Source organism: Eptesicus fuscus, chromosome 3 (genome assembly GCF_027574615.1).
Source record: "Eptesicus fuscus isolate TK198812 chromosome 3, DD_ASM_mEF_20220401, whole genome shotgun sequence".
Lineage (NCBI taxonomy): Eukaryota > Metazoa > Chordata > Mammalia > Chiroptera > Vespertilionidae > Eptesicus > Eptesicus fuscus.
In genome coordinates, this window is record NC_072475.1 from 90,285,301 (window position 1) to 90,311,565 (window position 26,265).

A 26,265-nucleotide genomic window follows, 5' to 3' on the forward strand; every position below is an offset into this window, starting at 1 on the left:
TTGGAAAGGGTGCAGGCTGGGCTGAGGGACACACCCCCTGTGCACAAATTTTGTGCGCCGGGCCTCTAGTCTATATATAAAACACTACTTCATAGTCAATATTCTTGGCAATTGTAGTTAATTTAAAATGTTAATATTAAATATGAGTAGAATTTTACAATTCATCTCAGTTTCTCTATGCTGGCACAAGTAAATACTGGAGCAGCTTTTCATTTGCAATAGCTTAATATTGTGTACATGATTTATTTTTTACAAGTCACTAATCTTCAAAAAAACCTACAGAAAAAAAGCAATTATTTATTTATTTTTCCAATTCTCACCCTAGGATATTTTTTTCCATTGATTTTTTTAAGTGGAAAAGAGGGGGAAAGACAGAGAGAAACATAGATGTGAGAGCAACACACTGATGGGTTGCCTTCTGCATGTGCCCTAACCAGGGCAGGGCCAGGGAGGAGCCTGCAATGGAGGTACATGCCCTTGACTGGAATTAAATTCAGGGCCCTTAGGTCCACAGGCCAACACTCTATGCACTGAGCCAAACCGGCTAGGGCTTAAAGCAATTATGTATTAAGATCTTTCGATCAGCAATGTATTATGATTATACTTAATGTTCAAACAGGTCCCTAAGGTCACATACAATTAAATAACTCAGTTTTATTATTCACACAATTTAAAAATACAATAGCTGCATATGGACTAAAAATTCTAGATTGCAGGTATATTTATTCTAGATATATACTATAATTCATCTTTTTCTACATGTATGATTTAAAATATTTCATTTAATATTATATTTTTAAATACAAGTAACACAATTACTGTGTAATTTAATTGTGAAGAATCGAGTATGTGTAATGTAAGTGCTTGAAATTAACCTTTTGATTGTTGAGGTATTAATTTCAAATGTCATTCAGTTTGAATAAACATATTGCTAGCAACATGATACAGTTACTAGCAAAACAACCAGATAAAGATTAGGCTGCTCGCCTCTGAAGTTTCCCCTTTGTGAAAGCTCTGGGTAACTTAGATGACTGACTGCTTTGAGTAACTCCGCTCCTCCCTTTCCACTCCTTCATTCCCTTTCTTGTACTTTTGCTTTAAAATCACCAATAAAGAGTGAACCTGTGAAGCCTTAGACACCCCACCATTGGACCCTGATGAAGACAGAGTTCTAGGTCTGTGAATTTGCTTGCTCTCTCTTTCTACTTGTGACCTCACTGTGTGGTCCTCCAAGACTTGAGAGTAATAAATTGTATTCATCAATGTTCCTTTATAGTTTCTTATTGGAGTTTATCATAAGAATCACAAGTTCCAGCCACAACATCGGCTTGGTGAAGAAATGTCTGTGGGGGCTCCAAGGAAAAGGAGCCCAGGCAAGTGCCTCAGGCATTCCTAACCAAGCCTGGGACCAACACAAAGCACCCATCTCAAATTTTGTGAGGTTGTTCATTGTTACTCTGGTCACAGATACATAGTTTGACCATGGTTGATTTCCTAAATTAAAAAACAAAACAAAACTCCTTTGTTTTTGTTTTGTAGTGACATTCTGGAATAAGGTTCCAATGCAATTAAATCTCATTATAACCTACAAATTGGTTGAGATTACTACATAAATGTTATAAATTTATTAATATAAAGTTATTCCACCATTTCAAAGTCTGATGTAAAACCAAATCTATATTTAAACCAATAATTCATTTAGATTTTTACATAGATTGTATAAACAATTTTATCATCACTCTAAAAGTTTTCTTCCATTTGAATGGAGTATCTAAACATACTAATAGTTCTAGGACAGGGAAAAGGCTACAAAATTTCAATTATAGAAGATACCTGCTTCCAGCCGGCCCTGGCCTCCACTCAAGGAGGTGATTAAAAAAAAAAAAAAGTAGGGGCTGGGAGCCCGGGCCATTGGGGGGTGTGGTCAGCCTGCAAACAGCCATTAGCCCCTCACCCAGGCTGTCCAGGCACCCCAGTGGGGACCCCCACCCTGAAGGGAGTGTGACCAGCTTGAAAACAGCCCTCAGCCACTCACCCAGGCTGGCCATACCCCCATGGGGTGAGGGTCCCCACTGGGGGCTTGACCAGCCTGACAACAGCCCTTAGCCCCTCACTCAGGGCACCTCATGCCCCAAAGAAACCCCCACACTGATCCAGGACACCCTTCAGGGAAAACCAGCCGGCCCCTACCCATGCACCAGGCCTCTATCTATACTAATAAAAGGGTAATATGCTAATTAGACTGGGAGACCTTCCATGAGACCTTCCGGATGTTCTTCTGGACAAAGCCATGGTGCCGGGGCTGAGGTAGAGGCAGTTAGAGGCCAAGAGGGGAGGACAGCTGTGGCTGTTCAGGCCAAGATGGGAAGGCAGCTATGAGTGATCAGGCTGGTGGTGGGCGGGGTTGTTGGGGGTAAGCAGACCAGCAGGGGGGTCAGTTGAGGGCGAACAGGATGTCAGTGGGGGTCAGTTGGAGATGATCAGGATAGAGGGGGGGGCAGTTTGGAGTGAGCAGGCCAGCAGGGGGCAGTTGGGGGCAAGCAGACCAGTGGGGAGGGAATGTGGGTGTGAGCAGGCCAGCAGGGTGGGGGCCAGTTGGGGACAAACAGACTGATGACAGGGTGCTGTTTGGGGCAAGCAGGCTGGCAGGCAGAATGGTTAGGAGCAATCAGGCAGGCAGGTAAGTGAGCGGTTAGGAGCCAGCAGTCCTGGATTGTAAGAGGGATATACGACTACCAGTTTAGGCCCAATCCCTGTAAACTGGCAGTATGATATCCTTCAAGGGGTCCCAGATTAGAGAGGGTGCAGGCCAGGCTGAGGGACAACCCCCCATGCATGAATTTCGTGCACCGGGCCACTAGTATTAATAATAAAAATCACATTGGGTCATTTGGAACAATTTTATAAATGACCATATTTAACTCATTAAAATTTATTGCAGATGATTTAATAATATTCTACATTTATAAGAGAGTGGGTGTATGCCTTCTAAATTTAATGATAGGATTAATCAGGACACTAGTCTTACATACACACACACACACACACACACACACACACACACAGCCACAACAACTCCACTTCCAAACATAGAAATTAAAATATGTTATAGCAATGGTCTTTTGTAATGAAAAACATTTAAAGAGATTTATAAAATGTTCAGATTTAGATATATAATATATATCAATAATACTATCACATGGAAAGTTTATAAACTTTCCAGGATGATATATAGATAGAGATAGATAAGTTCCACATGATCTAATACAATTTTTATCTAATTTTATAATATAATCAATTAAAATATGTTTGAAATTAAAAAGAAATCAGTACACTAACACCACAAAATTTTCTCAGAATTAAAACTATAATTATTTTAGGAAAATATACTATTTCATTAATTGTATCATCCAGCTACATGTAAACACATTTATTCTACTAAAAAGAACTAGCAATATTCTGCCATAAATTATGTTTCCAGAACTCTACATATTAGCTAACTCTCAAGACAACCTGTGAATTAAGTGCTTCTGTTAAGTATTTCTTAGTATTCTAATGAAACTGCTGAAGCTCAATTTGGATCACTGTCCAAGACCAAAGACCTTTTAAACAGACGAACCAAAACTTCACAACCAAAGATGTCAAAGATGTCTCTATGGGTCACTTACTGTCTATTTTTCCCGTGACTACTCAACTTTGCTCATTCCTCTTTGTTTTATCACCTTATTTGTAACAAGATACTGCTAATTGCTTGCTTTTCTTTCATATGGTTGAAGATCATCTTCCTCCAAACAGGGTTACATTTCATGTACAAACTGAAGAGACATGCAAATTCTCAAGGTTATGACTTTGACAATTTGAGTAGCTCTTTTGCTCTATTTCATCTTGATTTATAATATAGCCACAGCTGTGAATCTTTAAGTTTATTTTAAAACTTGAGGCCTGGTGCACAAAATTCATGAACTAGAGGGGCGTCCCTCACCCTGGCCTGCACCCTCTCGCAGTCCAGGACCCCTTGGGGGATGTCCGCCTGAGGATTGGGCCTAAGCTGGTAGTCAGACATCCCTCTTACAGTTTGGGGCTCTCACAGTCCGGGACCCCTCGCTCCTTACCACCTGCCTGCAGCAGAGGTGGAAGAAGCTCCCACCACTGCCGCTGCACTTGCCAGCTGTGAGCATGGCTTCTGGCTGAGCAGCGCTCCCCCTGTGTTGAGTGTCTGCACTCTGGTGGTCAGTGTGCATCATAGCGACTGGTTGTTCTGGTCATTCCGCCATAATGGTTGCTTAGGTTTTGCTGAATACTAGTAGATGATGTTCATCATACCTTAGGATGGAAAACTCAGCAATAATAGGGGTGGTGAAAAAGTGTCAATGGAGATACAAATTAATTCATTTGTAGTCATTTATTAGATAGATAAGTGTTATCATCTATAATAATAAAAGTGTAATATGCTAATTAGACTGGACAGCCGAACGACCTTCCGGACATTCTTCCAGATGACCTTCTGGACAAAGCCAGGGCCGTGAGGGCTGAGGCAGGTGGGGCTGTGAGGGCCGAGACCCTTGCATGAATTTCGTCCATCGGCCTCCTAGTTTATAATATTTGAAGAAATTACAGGTAAACCTAATAAAATCAAATGTAGTTAGTTTACTTCACATGTTCACCGAATTTTCATTCACAGTATTGAATGAGAGGAAGTGATGAAACACAAACTTTTTAAAAAATCTGCAAGCTAAAAATATTTTCTTTACTTCTCAGCTTTTCTTATCAAACATATTCTTATAATATTTTAACCATAATATTGAAACACTTTTCACTAATTCATAAATAAATTAATTTCATTGAAAATATAATTGCATCTGGAAGCTCTAATTTAATAGGTAATACACAAATAAAAGAGTATCATATAGTAATTTAAAAGGAATAGAGTACAACATTTCTAAGAAATGTCTATGTACTGACTGAATTTCCACTCCTTCAATTATGAACTACAACATTAATCATGCAGGTGAGCTGGGTGACTCTCCTCAGTCCCCAATTGTTTAAGATAGGAAGGAAAATAGGCATTAGACTAACATTCAATGTCAGTGCTATTTTTTTCTACATAAAATATAGAATGGGCTGAATAACTTACAAAATACATTTCTTTCCATGCATATTGGTGTCATTGGAAAAACATTATTTTTTTCACTATTGGTTAAAACAGTGTGTGTGTGTATGTGTGTGTGTGTGTGTGTGTGTGTGTGTGTGTGTATGTGTGTATGTTTCTTTGAGGTTTGTTCATTTACTTCAGGGAGACTAATTACTTCAGCATTTTTAATTTCCATGATGTAAAGTTCTCAAAAAATCATAGGGGACATATAAATAAGTGAATTTACTTGAAAAGAATAACATTGATTTTGTTTTATTTAACAGGCTGGTTAAAATGCAATAGACAACATTTCAAGATACACATGAAGAAATATAAAAGAATGTTGTTAAACACTTCACTTAAAATAAAACACTTTCCTCTTAGTCATTCTAATTAAATACCAACACTGGTTATTTTGTGGGGAAATGCATTAAGTTAATTGTTAGTGGTTTTCAATGCAATACCTTTAACTTCTGTATCTTTAGGAACTGGCATAGTCCCATATACATAGCAGGTGCTCAATGAATATTTGTTAGAGAAGGACACCATAACTGATTAATAGGCTGTAAGTAGGTCTTTAAAATAAAAATTCTATTCAACATGTTTCCCTCCTTTTCTATCACATTGATTTGATCGTACAATTGGAACTTCATATTATCATTTAGATTTTTAGATTTTGTTAGCATGGATTAATCATATTTAATTTGAATTGCTGTTTGTAAAAATCTTCAAAAATGATAAAGCAAAGAGATTTCATTATATATATATATATAATCATACACTATTATTTACCTTTTCCTTCATCTTTATTATTTTCTTCCCACTTTTATGTAAATTGCTATTAGAAATATCTTAAACTCTTCTCACTTGTAGATTTAATTCAGATACAATTTATTTAGTAACCATTAAATAAACCTAGGTATTTTTGACAAATTCTTATTGCTACTATCATCAAACTTTGCTATCAATCCTTTAGCTATCAACCTTGTGCATTGTATAGTATAGTTGACATGGCTATTAAAAATTATCAATTATCAAGTGCAGTTTTTTGAAACAAGAGAAAAAATGCTATGATAACTGCAAAGTGAAAGCTGACAACTCATTTAATATTGAGAATTAATAAAAATTTCAAGAAAACCAGATAGTGTAATTGAACAATCTTTACAAGTGAATGAAAATAATTCTAAGCCTGCCCTTGGTACAGCTTTAATTACATATATATTAATGTAATGTGCCCATGATTTCAAGTTAAATTGTCAAGTTTAATACATATTAGTATAGCCAACATGACAAAAAACATGTATAAAAATTAATAAAAGACTTAAATAAGACAAATTTTCTCTAAATGATGTTTATGCAGAAATAAATTTTAATGTGTTTTCTATAATGCACTCAACTCTTTTTATTTCTTTATCATCTGTTAACCACTTAATGACTGCTCAGGAGTGCTTTTTTATATTTCTGAACCATATGTAATTTTTTTTTTTTTGCCCTTAAGGATTATTTCCATTTCTTTAAGATTGCTATCCTTGAGGCAAAAATGCTTATTAATAAACTGATACCAGAGATTACTCATGGAGCCAATATCAAATACTATCATCCTGGACAACTCTAGACCATTTGCTTTAGAACATTATACTTGAATAAGCAGATCCACTCAGCAAATTATTTTAGGCTAATATGCTGAATATTTACTTAAAAGTTCTATTTTTTTATGGTTTATAATGTCCATGGATTATGTCAAGTTTAGAAAAAATTCAACACTAGGCATTTCAATCTGGTTGCAGAGAAATAACAACTCTTTAACATTAAAGTAGAACATCAAAACGGCGAAAGTTATCTCTGCATCCTTGAACATGTTATTTCTTTGTTTGCATTGAAAAGGCAAGGCAAAACAAACAACAACAACAACAACAAAAAAACCAACATTGCCCATGTTCACATTTTAAATTTGCTCAATGCTGTAGAACTCCGTATGTTTTTAACCTATATTCTGGAATATTTTCATAATAGTCATAAGTGACCCTAAAAAATTAAAATATAACGTTTGTCTTATATTCTATTCCAATCTTCCTAATTGATTGTAAGTTAGGTGATTTACTTATTATTAAGTAAAATTGGATCTTAACTTTTCTACCCCTTAAAGAAATCCCTTAAAGCTCCATTTAATGTGTTTTCCAGGCCATAACAAAGAAGGATACTGTACCTCTTATGCTCTTGGTTGTTGCAGATGTGGTTGGGCTGGTTGTTATGGCTACAGTGGTTGTGACTGTTGCAGTGGTAAGGGAGGGGATGATAGTAGTGGGAAGCAAAGTGTTGGGAACATCTGGTGAGTGGAAAAAAACAAAATATAAAACAAAATCATATCATGCAAACAAAAGACAAACTCAAATGATCCAAATTACAAAAATACATATATCTTATTTAGGTTTAACATTAACAAGCTTTAACAAGATTATCAGGTACAAAGCTGGCTGTACCTCACAGTTCTTGCCATTTTTTGTTCACTTTCTTTTCATGCTCCTACACAAAGTAAAAAATTGGAGCAATGTTTGAGAATAAACAGATCGTTCAAAATATTTAGAGTGAAATTTAAAGTGACAAGAATTCATTTGTTCACTGAGTCATTTAAAAAGTTGGACATGCAATAGCAAAATACAGGTAGGTAAAACAAAAAATGACATGCTTTGTCGAAGAAGTAAACGAAGAAACAACATGACGGAACTAAACACAAATAACATCACCATATAAGGTTAAAGAAATGAAATGGATGGGTGAGTATATGCATGTTAAAGGCTTTTTGATTTTTTCATCTAAGAAAACTTAATGATAGGAAATAAATAGGATGAGAGTGATCTTTAGAAACAAAAATAAGCCAATTGTTATTAATATTACTTTACTTTTCCATTTCTCACAAATGATGTTAATGCACATTTGGAGTCTTGCAATTCTTACCCTGATTAGCTGGTAACGCCTTCTAACAATTTTGCAGTACCTAGGAGTCTTTAACAAGTATTGAATCAACTAGCATGGAACCCAATATTCTGAAAGGTTTATGATTTATTTTATTTGTCATATCTAGGAGAAGTTATTGAACATATACTTGAAAATAACATTCAAACCTTAATCCATAATTAGTAAAAGTTGCCAAAGTGAACAGTAGATCAAAATATAGAGAACATGCTACACAGAATAAATACCTCAGTTTAACACCAAAATCATACTTTCTGTCACTCAAAATGAGCTGAAAATTTGAAGAGCAGCATAGAGTATAGGAAAACAATATAGACAGTGTCAAACTGTGAGCACCTCAATAAGATCCTCAGAGAGTCAAATCTCATCTCAAGTGGATAGACATATCATTTACACAGTAAGGAAATTAGAAGCAGTTCACAAATTACCTGTAATTACTGTGCCAGGGTTTGATTTTACATGTTTTCCACACAGCCCTGATATATTCAGAGTGTTTGACAGATTATTTTGCTACTAAAAAGCTTCCTGTCAGTCTTTCAATTAAAGTCTTTAAGTCACACCAAAATTTTTCTAGTTCTTTACTTCTGATAAATAGCCCTACTGGATACTCAGACTTTAACCTGATGAATTATCTACACTGGAGACACAGCAAACCACATGAGATCACTCTCTTATCTTCCTGGCCAAATTTAAGGAAATAACCTTCTGAAAACTCAGTGTTGCTACATTAATCACCAGGGAAAATGAGTATTTCCTGGAGTGTGATTATCATGGTCATAAAGTAGAACTGACTTTCATCATAAATATTATGTATATGAGCATGGTCACTTCTTGTTTACTAATTTTTACAGTACCTTCTTATTTTATTTTTTAGCAAAGATTTTTATTTTTCTTACGGGAGGGCATGTCTTTTATTGATGAGAGAGAGAGAGAAACTGACGTGAGATACATCAATTGGTTGCCTCCTGCACCCACCAGACCACCAGACCAGGGATTGAACCTACAACCTTTTGGTGTAAGGAAGGATGTTCCAACCAACTGAGCTACCTGGCCAGGGCAATATCTTTTTTTTTTTTTTTTTTCATGGTAAGCTTTCATAAAGAGTTTAGGAAGCCTAAAGGTAAATGAAGTATGTTTTGTAAATTAATAAAAAGAACATGAATTTAATCTTCATATATTATCCAAGATAAAAAAATATATATTTTTTATTTACTTGTTCTTTAGGATCTCAAAATATATGTATTTAATTAATGCAAAGGGAAATATTTCCCATGGCTATCAAATATAAGAATTCTATATAATAAAAGCATAATATATAAATTGACCAAATGGCCGAACAGCAGAAGGACCATCGGACGACAATCTGGGACCATGCTATGACACCCACTGGCTCCAGGCCAGCCAAGGCGGGTGCAATCTGATTGGTTGGGGGCCCGGCCATCATCCCATGATTGACCCACAGAGGGAGGCCCAGGCCACTGACCAGCAGGCTGCAGCAGGTGGGCGGGGCCTCTCTCTGCAAGGGAAGCCCGGGTCCCAGGTGCTGGCAGCCAGAGGGAAGCCTGTGCTGGCAGATGGGAAAAGGAAGCCCTACTCTTGCACGAATTTTGTGCATTGGGCCTCTAGTATGCAATAATATTAGTTCTTTGAAACTTCATGTAAATAACCTTATTATAAATTATAAAATATTAGGTTTCTTGCTATCAGACAATGAGTTAAAATGATATCACTGCATATGAAAAGCAGCCTTTCAAAATTACTTTAACAAAGAATTGGAATTCAAATAACAGGTTTGGGGTTGTTTTATTTTGTTTTTAGTTCAGCCAAAAAAAAAAAAAAAAGCATGTTATTTGGTGTTTTTGTCCTTATTCCATCTCAACTAAAATAGGTAATAATACATCTTGATTTGTTTTGGATAGAGTCTATATTACCAAGTATTATAAGCATTCTTGTATAGATCACAAAACATTCTTATTTTCTAAAATTGTGAAAATGCATGGATTATATTCATTTTTCGAAGCTAATTTTCAAAGAACTTAAAAACAGGTTGTGGTTTTAAAGTGTCCAGATAAATGAGATAACACTAAAAATTATTCTTGACTCATAGTCTGGCTCCTGCTTATCTGTTCATCATCATGTCTCATACTCCCCTCTTGAATTCATATGCACATAGAAATAAATAGGCTGAAAGTAATTTGGTGCAAAGCACCTTGGCCAATATGAAAACTGGATCAAGACAATAACCTGTATAAGAAATGTTTCACAGTAACTGTTACATGTTTTGAATCACCATTAACTTCATTTCATCCTATGTGTTCTAAAACACCTTAGACACTTTCATTTTTTCAAAAATGTTTAGGGTTTCTTCATTCTGATTTTTTTTTTTTTACTGCTCATGGATGTTCACCAAATATTTCAACCTTGTCATAAATAGCAAAATTTAAATAAACTAAATATTCAACACCAAATTAATCAGCATCAACTAAAACTCAGCAACATAGGATTAATTGGAATTAGTTGAAATCCTCAGAAATAATAAGAATATTATATGATACTTCTCTTCTATGAAAACTTTCTAAATGCTCTGAGTTTATTGGTGTCAGACTCCCCACTTGACAATTTCTGAAGAGAAGAACTCTGCATACTTATTGTTGAGAACCTAACACAATTTAGAAGGTCAATAAATATTTACCAAGTGAATTTGTTCATAGCATTACAAATATATAACAGATTTTATGGGATCTAGAAAAGTCCATATTTTTGACAAGGTATAATAATTAATATAGAACTGAAATACTTTATTACTTCTGTTAAAAACAATCCTTCTGTCTTCAATATAGACTGGCCACCATTATTTTCTGATGGGTAAAATTTCAAGACAACACCTACAACTTATTCCTTCAACAAATTTTCTTGCTAACAAAATATACCTTTGCTCACACATCCTGCTACTTTGAAAACAGTGTGAACCTGATCTGAGATTCATGTCCTCCATTCTTCTTATGCACTATATTCCTCTTAAGGGTGAAAGGCCAGGAGGGCTCACTAAGCAGATCCCATTGTGATCAGTGGTGAATGATCATAACACATTTATTAGTTGTTTATTATTTTCCCCATTAATGGATAAAAAAAATTTGAGATAGAATTTCTTTGTCTCTACATAGGTGTTTGTTATATGTGTGCATACATGTTATATGTGGCATCTACACTAATAAAAGAGAAACATGCAAATTTACCATACCACTATACCCAGCAGCCATACCCACTAGCCAATAAGGAGCAAGTATGCAAATTAACACAACAAAGATGGTGGCAGACACAGAGCTGGAGCCAGCAGGAGGCTTGGGTTGTCCCCGGTGATGGAGGAAGCCAAGCTTCCCACCCACCCTGGCTGGTCCTGGCCTCCGTTCAAGGCTACAAAGTTTCAATTATAGAAGATAAATAAATCCCAGATACCTGCTTCCAGCTGGCCCTTGCCTCCGCTCAAGGAGGTGCTGAGAAAAAAAAAAAAGAAAAGAAAAAAAGGAGGGTCTGGGAGCCTGGATCACTGGGGGGCATGGCCAGCCTGAAAACATCCATCAGCTCCTCACACAGGCTGGCAACGTTCCCGCAGGGGTGACCCTCACCCCATGGGGTCATGGATGGCCTGCAAACTACCACAGGCCCCTTGCCCAGGCCGTCCCACACCCCAAGGGAACCCCTACCCTGATCTGGGACATCCTTCAGGGCAAACCAGCTGGCCCCCACCTGTGCACCAGGCCTCTATCTATACTAATAAAATGCTAATTAGATTGGGAGACCTTCCAGGCGACCTTCTGGATGTTCTTCTGGACAAAGCCATGGTGGCGGGGCCGAGGTAGAGGCGCTTAGAGGCCAAGAGGGGAGGGCAGTTGTGGGTGATCAGGCCAGGATGGGATGGCAGTTGTGATTGATCAGGCTGGTGAGGGATGGAACCATTGGGGGTAAGCTGACCAGCAGGGGGGCCAGTTGGGGGCAAGCAGGACATCAGTGGGATCAGTAGGAGGTGATCAGGACAGCAGGGGGGAGGGGGGGTGGAGTTTGGAGTGAGCAGGCCAGCAGGGGGTAAGTTGGGGGCGAGCAGTCCAGAGGGGAGGGAATGTCTGGGCGAGCAGGCCAGCAAGGGGGGCAGTTGGAGGTGAGCAGGCCGGCAGGGGGTGCAGTTGGGGGCGAGCACACTGGCACCAGGGGCAGTTGGGGGTGATCAGGCTGGTGTGTGGGGGGGGATTTGGCGACCAGCAGACTGGTGGCAGGGGGCAGTTGGGGGGTGACCAGGCTGGCAGGCAGAGTGGTTAGGGGCAACCAGGCAGGCAGGCAGGCAGGCAGGCAGGCAGGCAGGTGAGTGGTTAGGATCCAGCAGTCCCGGATTGTGAGAAGGATGTCCGACTGCCAGTTTAGGTTGGATCCCTGTAAACCGGCAGCAGGACATCCTTGAAGGGGTCCTAGATTGAAGAGGGTGCAGGCTGGGCTAAGAGACACCCCGCCACCCATGCACGAATTTTTTGTACCAGGCCACTAGTATATTATATTACTAAGAGAATATTTTATTTACTTTGTATAATGCAGATTCTTCTACAACGCTTCCATATGGAGATCATTTATTTTAGCTGTCTGATTTTAACTCTTCTCAAAGCAAATATTAGTAAAAGACTGTGCATTCTTCCTAAGTTTAAATGCCCATCTATCTAGTTTTCATTCCTAGAAGTCAGTGGCATTATTAACAATTGTTTAAAAATTCCTGATTTCATGTATTCACTTTGGCCTTTTATTTATACACTGATTATAAAATTGGAGCTATGTATTTTTTAAATATGAAATTGGATACACTAGTACTAGTCACCTGCATAATTTTTTATGTATCTGGAATCCTGTATCTTTTTAAAAAAACAACATTACACTGTTAATAGAAATAATTCTCAATAAAATATATATAGGTTATAAAATATATGTCATTTTTTATTCTAATACATACCAAATTTATTTTTCCCAATGAGATTATAAAATTTATATGCATAAAAATTATACATATACACACTAATAAAAATAACCAAATCCTAGTTAAACATTAATTTACTAATTCTGTTTAAAAAGCAAGATAATCTGTAGCCATATTAAAATTGTAAGTAATTTGCTCACTATGACTTGTCAATTTTAGAAGTTATTAATATATTCTTTACATGTTAACATCCTATGATTAAAGAATGTTTGAACATAGACACTAAGACACATATAAATAAAATAGAGAAGTTAATGGTATGTAACATAATTTATAAATATTAAAATTTATAAATGGTATCTATTTAATAAGTCAATAAATTAACTTCTCATTTTCTGTATAATACAAAACATGAGCTCAAATTTTTATTGTTGCTTTCCTTGGAGTATGTGTTAAGTTAATAAAATACTATTACATTTGCCTAAAATAAAAAATAAAGTGGTTCCAAAGAAGTTCAGCATTTACAGTTTGCAAGAGAAATTAACTGAAGACATTAGTAAATATGGACAAATTATTTATAAGTCATTTACATCCAAACAAAAGAAAGGTACATAAAGTTCTTAAAAGTCAGAATTAAAAACACATTCTAATTTATAAGAAATTGTTTGAATGCTATAGTAGAATTCTTTTAAGTTGTTAAAACTTTGTATCATAATATATAGAATTGTATAACATCAATTTATCTGAAATTGTGATTATGTGTTTTAATTCATTTGATAGTAAATTAAATGTTAGGGGACTAATTTTTAACTTTATGCTAAAATGGATAAAACTTGCTAAAATTACTTTATGGTTTAAAAAGAATGTTAAAATAAATTCACAGTAGTCCATATTTCATTATTGGAAAAATATGGTATGTATAAATCCATAGTAATTTGGGTATTATATATATATTATATATTATATATAAATTATATATATATTATATATTATATATAAATTACTATGGATATTTCTTTAAAGGAAAAATGTCAGCATTTTATCAACTGAAAAAAGTAAAGGTTTCAAGTCATAAAAATATTTGATTATAGTTTTACCAATACATGAGTACAAATTATAATAAATCATACTTTTCATTTTATTTGTAACATATATAAAGTACTGTTCTCATATAAAAGGAAAACTCAAGAGTAATTCAATAATATCAGACAGAACCCCAAATCTAGTCAGTAGCACAATTGCATACTAGTGCATACAAAGTCTATGTAAGCTAAAATTTTCATGCAAGTGAATATTGAGTTATAAATAAATGTACTATAAATAATATGAGTTCATTCTATAAGAAACTAATCACTTGAAGAAGCACAATTTCAGCTCACACAACAAAGTTGTTAAATCAGGAAACTAAAATCTGTGTCCGGGGACCATGGCTAAACTTTATGATAAATATACCAGTTCATCCTCTTTCCTGCTCAACACCCATGATTCTGATTTGAACCCTAAAGCTGCAACCACTAACATTTCAAAATGTTAAAGTTTTCTGAAACGACAGGGCGAGAGTTCCTCAGAGCATGTATTACTGGCTTTCTTTATTTCTCATAGTGCTAGATTAACATGAACAAAGAAGCCAGAGCCTAGTACACAGGAAGACATCCGGCCTTGACTCAAGTGCTTTCCCCAAATTCTAGACTAACTCCATTTATTCTCATTGCTGCCATGCTCTCAGAGCCATATTCTATTTTATGGCATTAGTTTTCTCTTTCTTCTCTGTCCTTCCAGTATAGCTAAAATATGATCTCATTTATAAAGCACCCTCAATTCTGCAAAGAGTTAATATCTTCATTCACTGTTGTTGTTTTTTTTAAGCACTTTGCACACAACCTCACACATAGTTATTACATAGTATATCACCATGGTATTTATGTACATCTCTTTCTAGTAAACTGTAATTTCTGTCTTTATAAATCAATATGTCTTTATTTTAAAAAAATATCATTTTGCCCGAATGTCCATCAATAGATGAATGGCTAAAACAGCTGTGGAACATTTACACAAAGGAATACTACTCAGACATAAAATATAAGGACATTTTACCTTTTACAATCACATGGATGGATCTGAAGAGCACTGTGCTAAGTGAAATAAGCCAGTCATACTATTTCACTAATATTTGCAATATAATGAACAAACAATCAAAATACAGATAGATTCATAGATAGAAGGGCAGCTGTCAACTGCTGGGGTGGGTGTGGGACTATGGGTGGGTGGTGGGTGAAGGGATTGAGCAAAAAAGAAAAAAAAAGAGAAAGATTTCATGGAAATGGACAACAGTGTGGTGATTGTCAGGGGTAGGTGATTGGGGGGTAGAGAAGGGTATTGGGATATGAATGGTGATGGGTGGAGACTTGACTTGAGGTGGTGCACACACAACACAGTATACAGATGATGTGTTTAGAATTGTATACCTGAAACCTGTATAATTTTGTTAACCAGTGTCATCCCAATAAATTTAATAAAAATAATTAAAATATCACTTTGCTTTGGGACAAATTATTTTTACCCAACACCTCAGTATCACCCAATTCCTATCTTAAACTAGCCTCCCTTTCTTTATGTATCTAATAAAAAACACTACTCTCAACTTTCAGCCTGATTCCCACCTGCTCTGTGAAGTCATCCTTGGCCAACTAAATTCAAACTGATTTCCCTTCTCTCTCAATATGCATCATGCTTTTGATTTTATCTACTACTTTCCTCACATTGTTACTACTCCCTTGATCCCCCATGACAATGATGTTTACATTCATGATATCTTACTATCTATGGGCAACCATACCCAGAGCTATGTGCCTCTTACTAGCTGCACATATCTGTCTTCTGCCTCAGCTGAAAAATATTACAAAATACATGTGGGATTATATGGTAACATTTTTACATTTCTCTAATTTACATAATCAATTAATACCCTCTATTATTCTTACTCTTATCCATAATAATAAAAACTTGATATGCTTAATTAGACCAGATATCCTTCTTGACGTCCTTCCAGGAGGAAGCCAGCGCTGCAGCCACAGGATCTAGGCAGCCGCCCGAGGACTTCCTGGGAGGGATCCAGGCAGCCATGGCTGAGAAGGCTTACTCTTGCGCGAATTTCATGCATTGGGCCTCTAGTTAATAAAAAAGTTCACCATACAAAGAATATACAACCAGGTCTTCATAAAATCAGTGGTTGAAAACTGGAAGGCTATAACATTCATGAATTACCTGTATTCATGAACCAACAAGATGATAAGATATCAGAGATCAGAGACTTCTGTGCTTTCTAGGGTAACTTGCTCAATGTTTTGAATTTTACTGGGACTTTATAAATAATGCTCTTTCTGGTGGTAGTGACAATGATGTCATTTAATAATATGAATCAGTAATTGAGCCTAACCATGTTTAATGATCAATTACTGTTTCTTCTTCTTCCTTTTACCATATATGAGGTAATATTTAGGAATTCCTGCCAAGAGTTTTTAAGTCTAAATAACTACTAAAAAGTTAATATACAGCATACTAAGAACCTTATATTCTAAATTCAGTTTTTCCATGATTTTAAGTGTTAGAGCTCCAAATCAGCACATTTAAAAACAATACAAAAGTGCCCTTTTTTTCACATCCTAATGAAGGAATTCAAAAATATGCAACCACATTTTGTTATCTGGGCTTATTAGAGCACAACAGATCTTTTATAACCTTGTCAAAGTGAAATCAGTTCCAACATGCTCTGTATACAATAAATTGGAGAGTGGTACAGCATCTTTTTTCTAATAACAAGCTTTTCAGGTTAAAGGTATGTTCTGTTCTCTACAAATGCAGTGTACAATAATTTCTAACTTGTCAACGTGTTTTGTTTTGTGGCAGATTCTCTTTTTAAAAATGGCATTCTGGCCCATTCAGAATGGATTTTTGAAGCAAAATTAAGTCTAAAGTGTCTTAGAAGCTTGTTTTTCTCCAAGGACTAGTGTTCAATAGAAAAAAAAAGAGCCATTTAGTCTGGACTTCATATGTCTGCTTCCTTTCTGCTTTATGTCAATAACTCCCCACGGTGGTCCCCGGGTAATCAGGAGTGGATTCAAACCAAGGATTTTGGAGATATAGGGGCATCAGAATTCAATGCATGTTAGAAGTATTAAGGTAAGAAATATCGTTTTGATAGAAGCTATTCCCATTTACTAGCCTTAAAAATAATATGGCGTCATCAACCTTTTTACTGGTAATTGAATTGCCACTGGAAGCAATTGTAACAGAAAAAGTTTACTGTATTTGTTTTTTTTATGTTCAGCTACATGGTTTACAGCATAAGTATGACAAACAGCACCAAGGCTCTTACTTAAATGACAACCACCAGGTTGACAAGGCCTCGACTTGCATCCTCCTCGAGCATCACCAGGTAACCTCATCTTCTTCATAGAACGGAACCCTTTTAAAAATTACATTTGAATAATTCATCCCTCTGATAGTTTCCACTGGCTTCACAAACTAAATGGAATCCTTATACAATAATAAAAAAAAGCTATTCTTGAAAAATGAAAAGTACTGCAATTTTAAACTGTAGGTGGTAACCAAGAGTCCTATGTAATTACAAGAAGAGTTTATGAATAAAATCAGTCTGTTATTTGAAAAAAAGTGTACGCATTATTTTCTTTTAAAATACTCCTTTACATTCCAAACTGACAAAGGCAAAGTCAAATGTAAAGTAGGAGAAAAAAAAATATGTCTTTGAAATGGGTCATTCTATATTATTTAGCTCCAGCTACTTCAATATCGTGAGCACTCTTCTAAAAGTACTTTTCCAAAAAGTAAATCAGATAATTTGATAAAATATGTTCAGTTCTATAAGGATGCCAATTTCCTGGGGAAGAATAGGACTATCAGCCATTAAAAGGAAAGTACATTAAATGTGAATATATACAAGAGGAAGTGTAATGTACTAAAAAAACACGGATTGAGAAATCCAGATACTTGAAGTTTTCATCTAAGTTATGTGATAATATAGCAGAGAGACATTTTTCATATAATTTAACCTATACCCAAAGTGAAGAGTTTAGACCTGGACGTTTATATAAGTACTTCGGACAAGATTGATACTCTAAATGAAAAACACCTTAACTCAAGAAACTTGTAAGTGCAGATATTTTTGTGTATGACTTTAGGAGAAACAAAGAACCCCTAAAGGTGTAGGTTCACATTTAAAAAATGCAATGACTGAAGCTCATATGATGCTACTGTACTATGCTACCGAAAACATATAGGTTAAAAAATATTGTAATTAAACTGGAAGTTATTACACAGCACTAATTTTAGTGAATTCTAATTTTCACATACGTATTTCTTTATTATTATTATTATTATTATTTTATTATTTTAAATTCTTTATTGTTGAAAGTATTACATAACTCCCCCTCCCCCCCACATTGTAATCTCCCAGCTTGCCCCTACCCTTCATTGTCTGTGTCCATTGGTGATGCTTATATACATACAAGTCCTTTGGTTGATCTCTTACATATTTCTTTTTTTTTTATAATAAATCTTTATTGTTCAGATTATTACAGGTGTTCTCCTCCCCCCCCCATAGCTCCCCTCCACCTGATTCCCCACCCCACCCCATACCCTTACCCCCCGCCACTGTCTTCATCCATAGGTGTAAGATTTTTGTCCAATCTCTTCCCGCACCCCTCAGACCCCTTTCCCCCTGAGAATTGTCCATCGCCTCCCTTTCTATGTCCCTGATTCTATTATATTCACCAGTCCATTCCGTTCTTCAGATTTTTTATTCACTTGATTTTTAGATTCACTCGTTGGTAGCTATGTATTTGATGTCTTTTTGTTGTTCATAATTTTTACCTTTACCTTTTTTTTTCTTCTTCCTCTTCTTAAAGAATACCCTTCAGCATTTCATGTAATCCTGGTTTGGTGGTGATGAACTCCTTTAGCTTTTTCTTATCTGTGAAGCTCTTTATCTAACCTTCAATTCTGAATGATAGCTTTGCTGGATAGAGTAATCTTGGTTGTAGGTTCTTGCTATTCATCACTTTGAATATTTCTTGCCACTCCCGTCTGGCCTGCATAGTTTCTGTAGAGAAATCAGCTGACTGTCGTATGGGTACTCCCTTGTAGGTAACTAACTGTTTTTCTCTTGCTGCTTTTAAGATTCTCTTTGTCTTTTGCCCTTGACATTTTAATTATGATGTGTCTTGGTGTGGTCCTCTTTGGATTCCTCTTGTTTGGGGTTCTGTGTGCTTCCTGAACTTGTAAGTCTATTTCTTTCACCAGCTGGGGGAAGTTTTCTGTCATTATTTCTTCAAATAGATTTTCACTATCTTGCTTTCTCTCTTCTTCTGGCACCCCAAAAATTCGGATGTTGGTATGCTTAAAGCCGTCCCAGAGGCTCCTTACGCTATCCTCACACTTTTGGATTCTTCTTTCTTTCCGCCTCTCTGGTTGGGTGTTTTTTGCTTCCTCATGTTCCAGATCTTTGGTTTGACTCTTGGGGTACAGTGATTTACAGTTGAGTTTCTGTATATTCTTTATTTCAGACAGTGTATGCATAATTTCTGACTGATCCTTTTCCATTTTTTTTTTTTTTTTTTTGGTATTCTCATTAAGGTCCTTGAAGGTCTCTTCAAGATTCTCACTGATTTTTAGAAGATTCTTGAGTAAACTTATAAATGTGGTTCTGAACACTGTGTTGTCCAGTAGTTTACTTTCCTCCATCTCTCCTGTTCATGACATACTTTGGTGTCTCCGCATTTTGGCTGCCTCCCTGTGTTGATGGAGTGGCTTTGTGTGGTCAGTGACCTATAGGGGCCGGTAGCTCAGCTTCCCCAATCGCCCTAGGTGGTTGCTCTTGGTACAACCCTTTGTGGGCTGAGTGCAAAGTCTTGGTGTTGTTAAGCCTTGATTGCTGTTGGTACACTGGGAGGATTTGACCTTCAGGCAATTGGCTGTGAGGATCAGCTGTGTTTACGCCGGGAGACAGCCTTATTAGACTAGACTTGCAAACTTGTAGAAGTCTCTGTGCTCAGCATGGATGGGGCGGAGCTTCAGGGTGGAGCCTACAGCCTTGGCTTCCCGTCAGCCCCACCCTATGAGGTTCCTGGGTCTCAGTTTCCCTCAGTGTCCCTCGGTACTCCCTGTAAGCACCTCTGAGAGAAAGGCGCCCTGGAGTTTCGTCCACTGACGAACAGTCTACTCTCTGCCCCAATAAATCTGGATGCCCAGATTCTCGCCCAGAACTGGGGTTCAGTGCAGTTGGAACTGGGGCTCAGCGCAGTCCGGAGCTTTTGTCTCCTTCCTGCTAGGGCAATTCAACGGCACAGTCAATAGTTCATCCTCTGTGCGCATTCACATGCACGCCTCCGAAGCTCTGCCTTTCACCGCTCCCCTGAGTTTCCACCTTACAGCCCAGATTCCCCCAGTATGAGCCTGGGTCCCCAGGGTCTCACCCGGAACTGGGGTTCAGTGTAGTCGGAGCTGGGGATCAGCACAATCTGGAGCTTTTATCTCCTTCCCGCTAGAGAATGTTGGCCAGGCACTCAGCCGCCCCGTCCTCTCCGGCTCTGTCCTCCCCGCATGTGCGTGCGCCCTTGTCTCCGCCCGTGTCTCTTGTGCCTCAGGCTTTTACAGCTCCTCTGATTTTCCTTGTGGTTTTCCCTTTCCTTCTAGTTGTAGGCGTTTTAGTCAGTCAGCTTTCCTGTGGTTCTGGATGATGTCCATTTTGTCTTTTAGTTGTATTTTTGAAATTGTTGTATAAGGCTGCAGTTTAGGTGTTCACCTATGCCGCCATCTTGGTTTCTCTCTCTTACATATTTCTTATGTGACAACTTATAAAGGTAGTAAAATACACCCAGATATAATATTTAATATTATAATATAAAAGTTTATTAAAATAAAATTTAAAAGAGAATGTGGGAGTGTTTCAAAGATTATTATTATAAACTTGCTATGCTATAACTTCACAAAGCACAACAATGTTATTTTTTGTGCCTGCATGCTAATAAGTACATCCACTTTGTTGAACCATAGAAGATAATATTAAACAGAATTGTGAAGAAACACTTGTTGAGCTCCACTTTTGTTATCTTTTCTGTATCTTAATGTTCAGAGTTCTCATGCAAAGCAAGTTTTTTTTTTAACCTTATAAATCATTATTTTAAAAAATTGACTCCTGCATAAGATTTAGTGATACAAATTAATAACTTTCCTCAAATAATTTACATATAAATTATGCTCTTGATAAGAACATTTTACCAAAACAATGTATTTCTGATTGTGGAATTTCATATTCTCCTGAAATATTACAATTAATGAGGGGACCTTAAAAACACCTCTGATGTTGCATCAAGGTGAAACAGGACTTCTTTACTTTGAAGTCCAGGCATAATTGAGAGTGTTTATTTATTAATTATAGAATCCACAGTGACTGATCTAACATTTTGAATATAATAGATACTCAAGAAAGATTTCCTGAAATAGTGAAGCATTAGATAGTACAGCATTGTGATGTGGATTTTCAGGCTGTGTCTCAGAGATGTTTTATATTTGGCTATATACAAGAGATGAGAGTTATCTTTATAAGAGATGAGATAAAGTTCCAAAAACTTAACTTTCAGTTAGCAATAATCATAGAATTTTGCAAAAAAAAAAATGAACAGATATATGAAATCAAAGGTTTCCATGAGATATTTTAATTTTTCTATGCACAGTATTCGTATTGTACACTGCTTAACTCTATAAAGCACAATTTACATATGTATTGCCAAGTAAAATACATCTCACTATTTTTCCTAATATAAGATGAAAGTTAAAGGTCTTGATTTTGGTGATCAATGAATGAATATCAATTATCCCAATTTTACTCAGAAGTTATAAGTATACTAGAGGCCTGGTGCATGAAAATTCATGCACTGGAGAGGGGGTCCTTATTAGCTGTGGGTGCTGCCATATTTTAGGGTGGGGCAGTCAATTAGCATATTCCCTCTTTATTAGATAGGATATGTGTATATATGTGTATGCATGTGGATATGGGTATGTGCATATGCATATATGCATGTAAGCATGCATACATATATACTTTTTTTCTTCTGTTGAAAAGAGAGAGACCGAGAGATAAAGAAATTTAATTATTAAAAAAATACTGATTGGTTTGCCTACTATTTAGCAGGCATGGTCCTAAGAGCTAGAGATACAGAGATAAACAAGATGTATAAGATCGCTGCTTTCATGAAATCATAATCTACTGGTGAACATAGAATATATTAATCCACACGAATTTATGTGTGCACATATAATATATGCACATGAATGCATGAATATATTATATATGTACACATGTGTACATATACACATATAAATATATGTATTTCTGCACATATACACAGGTATAGATATATTTAATCAAATGTACAAACAGACAACAGGGGGTAAAGGCATGAATGGAGGTTTGGGGGGTAGTGGGGGAATAAGGACACATATGTAATACCATAATCAATAAAGAAATTAAAAAAATAAAATAAAATATATTTTCTAAAAAAAACAACTTAAGTAGTAAATAATTATTCATTCTCTTCAGAAAATTAAAATAAAGTGATACATGACTGGGGTTATGTAGATTGCAATAAACATAAAAGGACTCTCTGAAAATCATTGTTTAATATGAGACCTGTACAATGAGAAGTGATTCTTGCAAATATCAGCATTCATGACAGAATTGCTTATACTTCCTAGACAAACAATTTAGACAAATGCAGGATTCCTATAAAAAGAATGAGGTTGATGTCTTAGAGGAGTTGAAAGAGGACCAGGGAAACAGAAGTGATTGCATGGAGAGTGATGAAATGTCACAGATGTAGGTTGGTATCATGTTATGCTGGATTTGGTACACTAGGGTAAGAAGAACTTGGATTTTATATTAAGTCTGATGAAATGCTTTTGGAGAAATTTTAATGGGAGAAAGAAAAAGGGGTATGCATTTGAAATGTGTATATACTGTACTTTTGTGGGAAATAGATTGGGGAGAGAGAGAAGCGTGGAAGCAGGGAGCCCACAAAATAACGTTTCAATAGTCTAGACTGAAGAGGACAGTGGACATAATTGGGGCATGGTTTGGAAAAAGTGTCAAAAGACTGTGCTGATGAGTTGGAGAGGAGAGTAGAGAGGAATCAAGGATAAATCTTAGTTTATGGAATAATCCATGATATATGTTATTACAGTATTTGTGAAAGCTACATTGTAAAAAGCTACAAAGCAATGTTTCCGTAAAGTTTGTATCTTCTAGTTAGGTATGCCTTTGTTTCTGAAGACAAATACCCAAAATTTCCCCCATGGCCCATTGCACATTGCTCGAATTCTCTAATGAATGGATGCATATACAGTATATGTCCATAGAAGCGCTCCATACATTTTTATAGAGTTACAATATACCCTTATTTGCACATTAAATAGTGAAAGAAAAGCTATTTAAAATGTTGAAGTTGTTAAGTAGTAGATTCTTTCCTGCCTTCAGATAGAAATGTGAGCTTTTCTCCTGGATATTTGTGCCAGTGGCCATCTTACTGTCACATAACCATTTTCCACAGAGTGCTACCAGTGAACAGAATTCTCACTCTGAAAGGTGAAAGCTTAATCTAGCCACTTCACGCTCATCTTAAAACAAAGACGTGGAATGAAGCCTAATCTCTGCTGAGTATGCTTGTACACATATACCTTTTAAAACGTTTTCTAATGAAAACAGTGCCCCTGGCTCCGCTATTTGATCCCATTCCACTTTTCTCTGCAGAGCAACAGCACGTTCCTGCAGTCAGAGGTGCCCCTACCCACTGGCGTCACAGCTATCCCTGTTTATTCATGTCCAGGAATGATGTGCTTTATCTCAGCCGTTCAGCTGTTAAAGAAGGCACTGTTTTCAGACTCGTCCAACTAGTGTAGTGTCTGGAAACTCTCAACTGGAGATGAGAGCAGTAATCATTGGGCTCTTCCATTAGTGGCTGTTTATTGTTCCATATGGATGTCCTTTCTGTCCTTTTCTTCCTGCACGGTTATACTTCCATTTATGCCTCTAAAGAAAGCTTCTCCAAAGGGGGAGAAATGCTCATTATGAGTACACAGAGTTAATTTACCAACTGGTAAGTCTCCTTTCCATGGGGGGGAACAGATGGTGGCTGAATTCCTTTTAATGTTCCCTACGCCATACATCTGTCCATAATTCGGGTTTCCCTTTCCTGCTCCCCCTTTCGCATCTGACTGCAAAGATTCACTGTCTTACTTCCATCGTGATCTGTACCCCCTTTCCCACCAGTACCACTAAGCAAATAGATTGGTGTTACCTTTCAATGTTTCTAAATGTTTCATCCAGGGGTCCTCATACTTTTTAAACAGGGGGCCAGTTCACTGTCCCTCAGACCGTTGGAGGGTCGGACTATAGTTTAAAAAAAACACAAACAAAAAAAAAACTATGAACAAATTCCTATACACACTGCACATATCTTATTTTGAAGTAAACAAACAAAATGGCAAAAACACCCGCATGTGGCCTTGGGCCGTAGTTTGAGGATGCCTGGTTTCGTCGCCCCGTAACTGTAATAATCAAGGGCATGCAACTGCCAACTTTTTAGTCTAGCTACATATTTTCTACTAGAGGCCCGGTGCATGAAATTCGTGCATGGGGGAGGGGACCCCTCAGCCCAGCCTGCACCCTCTCCAATCTGGGACCCTCAGGAGATGTCCACAATCTGGGACCACTGGCTCCTAACTGCTCACCTGCCTGCCTGCCTGATAGCCCCCACTGGCCCCCCACCAGCCTGGTTGACCCTTACTGCCCCCCTGGACCAGCCTTGTCACCCCCAACTGCCCCCCCTGCCTGGCTGGTTGCCCCACGCAGCCTGCTGTTTGGTCATTTGGTCTCCCCTTGCTGCCCCCACTGCAGCCTGGTCACCCCACACAGCCTGCTGCTCAGTCGTTTGATCGCCCCTCACCAAACCCCTGCCAGCCTGGTCACCCCACACAGCCTGCTGCTCAGTCGTTTGATCGCCCCTCACCAAACCCCTGCTAGCCTGGTCATCCCACACAGCCTGCTGCTCAGTCATTTGGTTGCCCCTCACTAAGCCACCTTCCGGCCTGGTTGCCCCATGCACCCTGCTGCTTGGTCGTTTGGTCGCCCCTCTCTTACCCCCTGCAGGCCTGGTCACCCCACACAGCCTGTTCAGTCGTTCATTCAATTGCAATGATCGCTTAGGCTATATATATACTCTGTACATTACATATATATATATATGTAATGTACAGAGTACAATTTTTTATTTTAATGTCCTGAAAGTCCTCATTAGCTTTTAAATCACCGATAGTCATAATATGAGTATGTGAATTAAATACTGTAAGACTAAGAAAGTATGCATTATAATCATATCTTCTTAGCTCTAGTTTAACCTTTTGCACTCGGATGTCGACACGGTTAGCATTAGAATAAAGGAATCGAGAAAAAAGCAAGGGAGTGAAAAGGGTTAAAATATATTTAAAAATAAATTTAGGATATTACTTTATGATATTCCTAATCTGTTTCATAATCATTACTGCATTCACCTACACATGTATTAGTTATTTTTCTAGATTTAGGATCAGGTACTAATAACACTAAAGCAATTCAATTTATTTTTTTTCTATACTAGTTAAGTTTTTTAAAAAAAGATACTAGGTGGATTAGAAATGTTTGTTAAGCTGAAAGAAAGGCTACCCTTCATTACTCATTTTGGCTTTCTCCTGTGGTAAATATATCAACAGAAATGGGGAATCGAATACAGGATTGAAAGTGACCTTGCATTTACGTTTAGTCTCTGGAAAAGATAAATGTGTAAATGAGCAACAAAACTTGGAAGCTTGGCTTGATGACAGAGTCTGTAATATCTCAGTGTGCAACATTCTGAGTATTTTTGACATTTGTTATTAAAAATAAAAGCAGAGTGAAATGAAAGTAGCATTTGTATCAATTCTTTAAAACTAGAAAGGGATATTTAATGGCTTGATACCTTTCACTAGACTAAAGCACATACATATTTCTAGAAGTAATAGTATTTGCTACTTTTCAAATTAAAAATCTGAAACATTCCTTTTGTAATGCTTCCTACTCTAACAATAAACCTTATTCGGTACGTGTGTTAGTTTGAGGTAA

At 36.9% G+C, this 26,265-nt stretch overlaps 1 protein-coding gene across 1 annotated transcript in view; it reads right to left on the reverse strand.

The window, feature by feature from the left end:
- The window catches only part of CADM2 (cell adhesion molecule 2), a gene marked incomplete at its 5' end in the record, with an annotated part of 281,026 nt that overhangs the window by 76,085 nt on the left and 178,676 nt on the right, over positions 1 to 26,265 (reverse strand). The window contains one exon of the mRNA XM_054712332.1: positions 7,338 to 7,457. Within this exon, the coding sequence (XP_054568307.1) occupies positions 7,338 to 7,457 (120 nt within the window). The remainder of the gene's footprint in view (positions 1 to 7,337; positions 7,458 to 26,265) is intronic.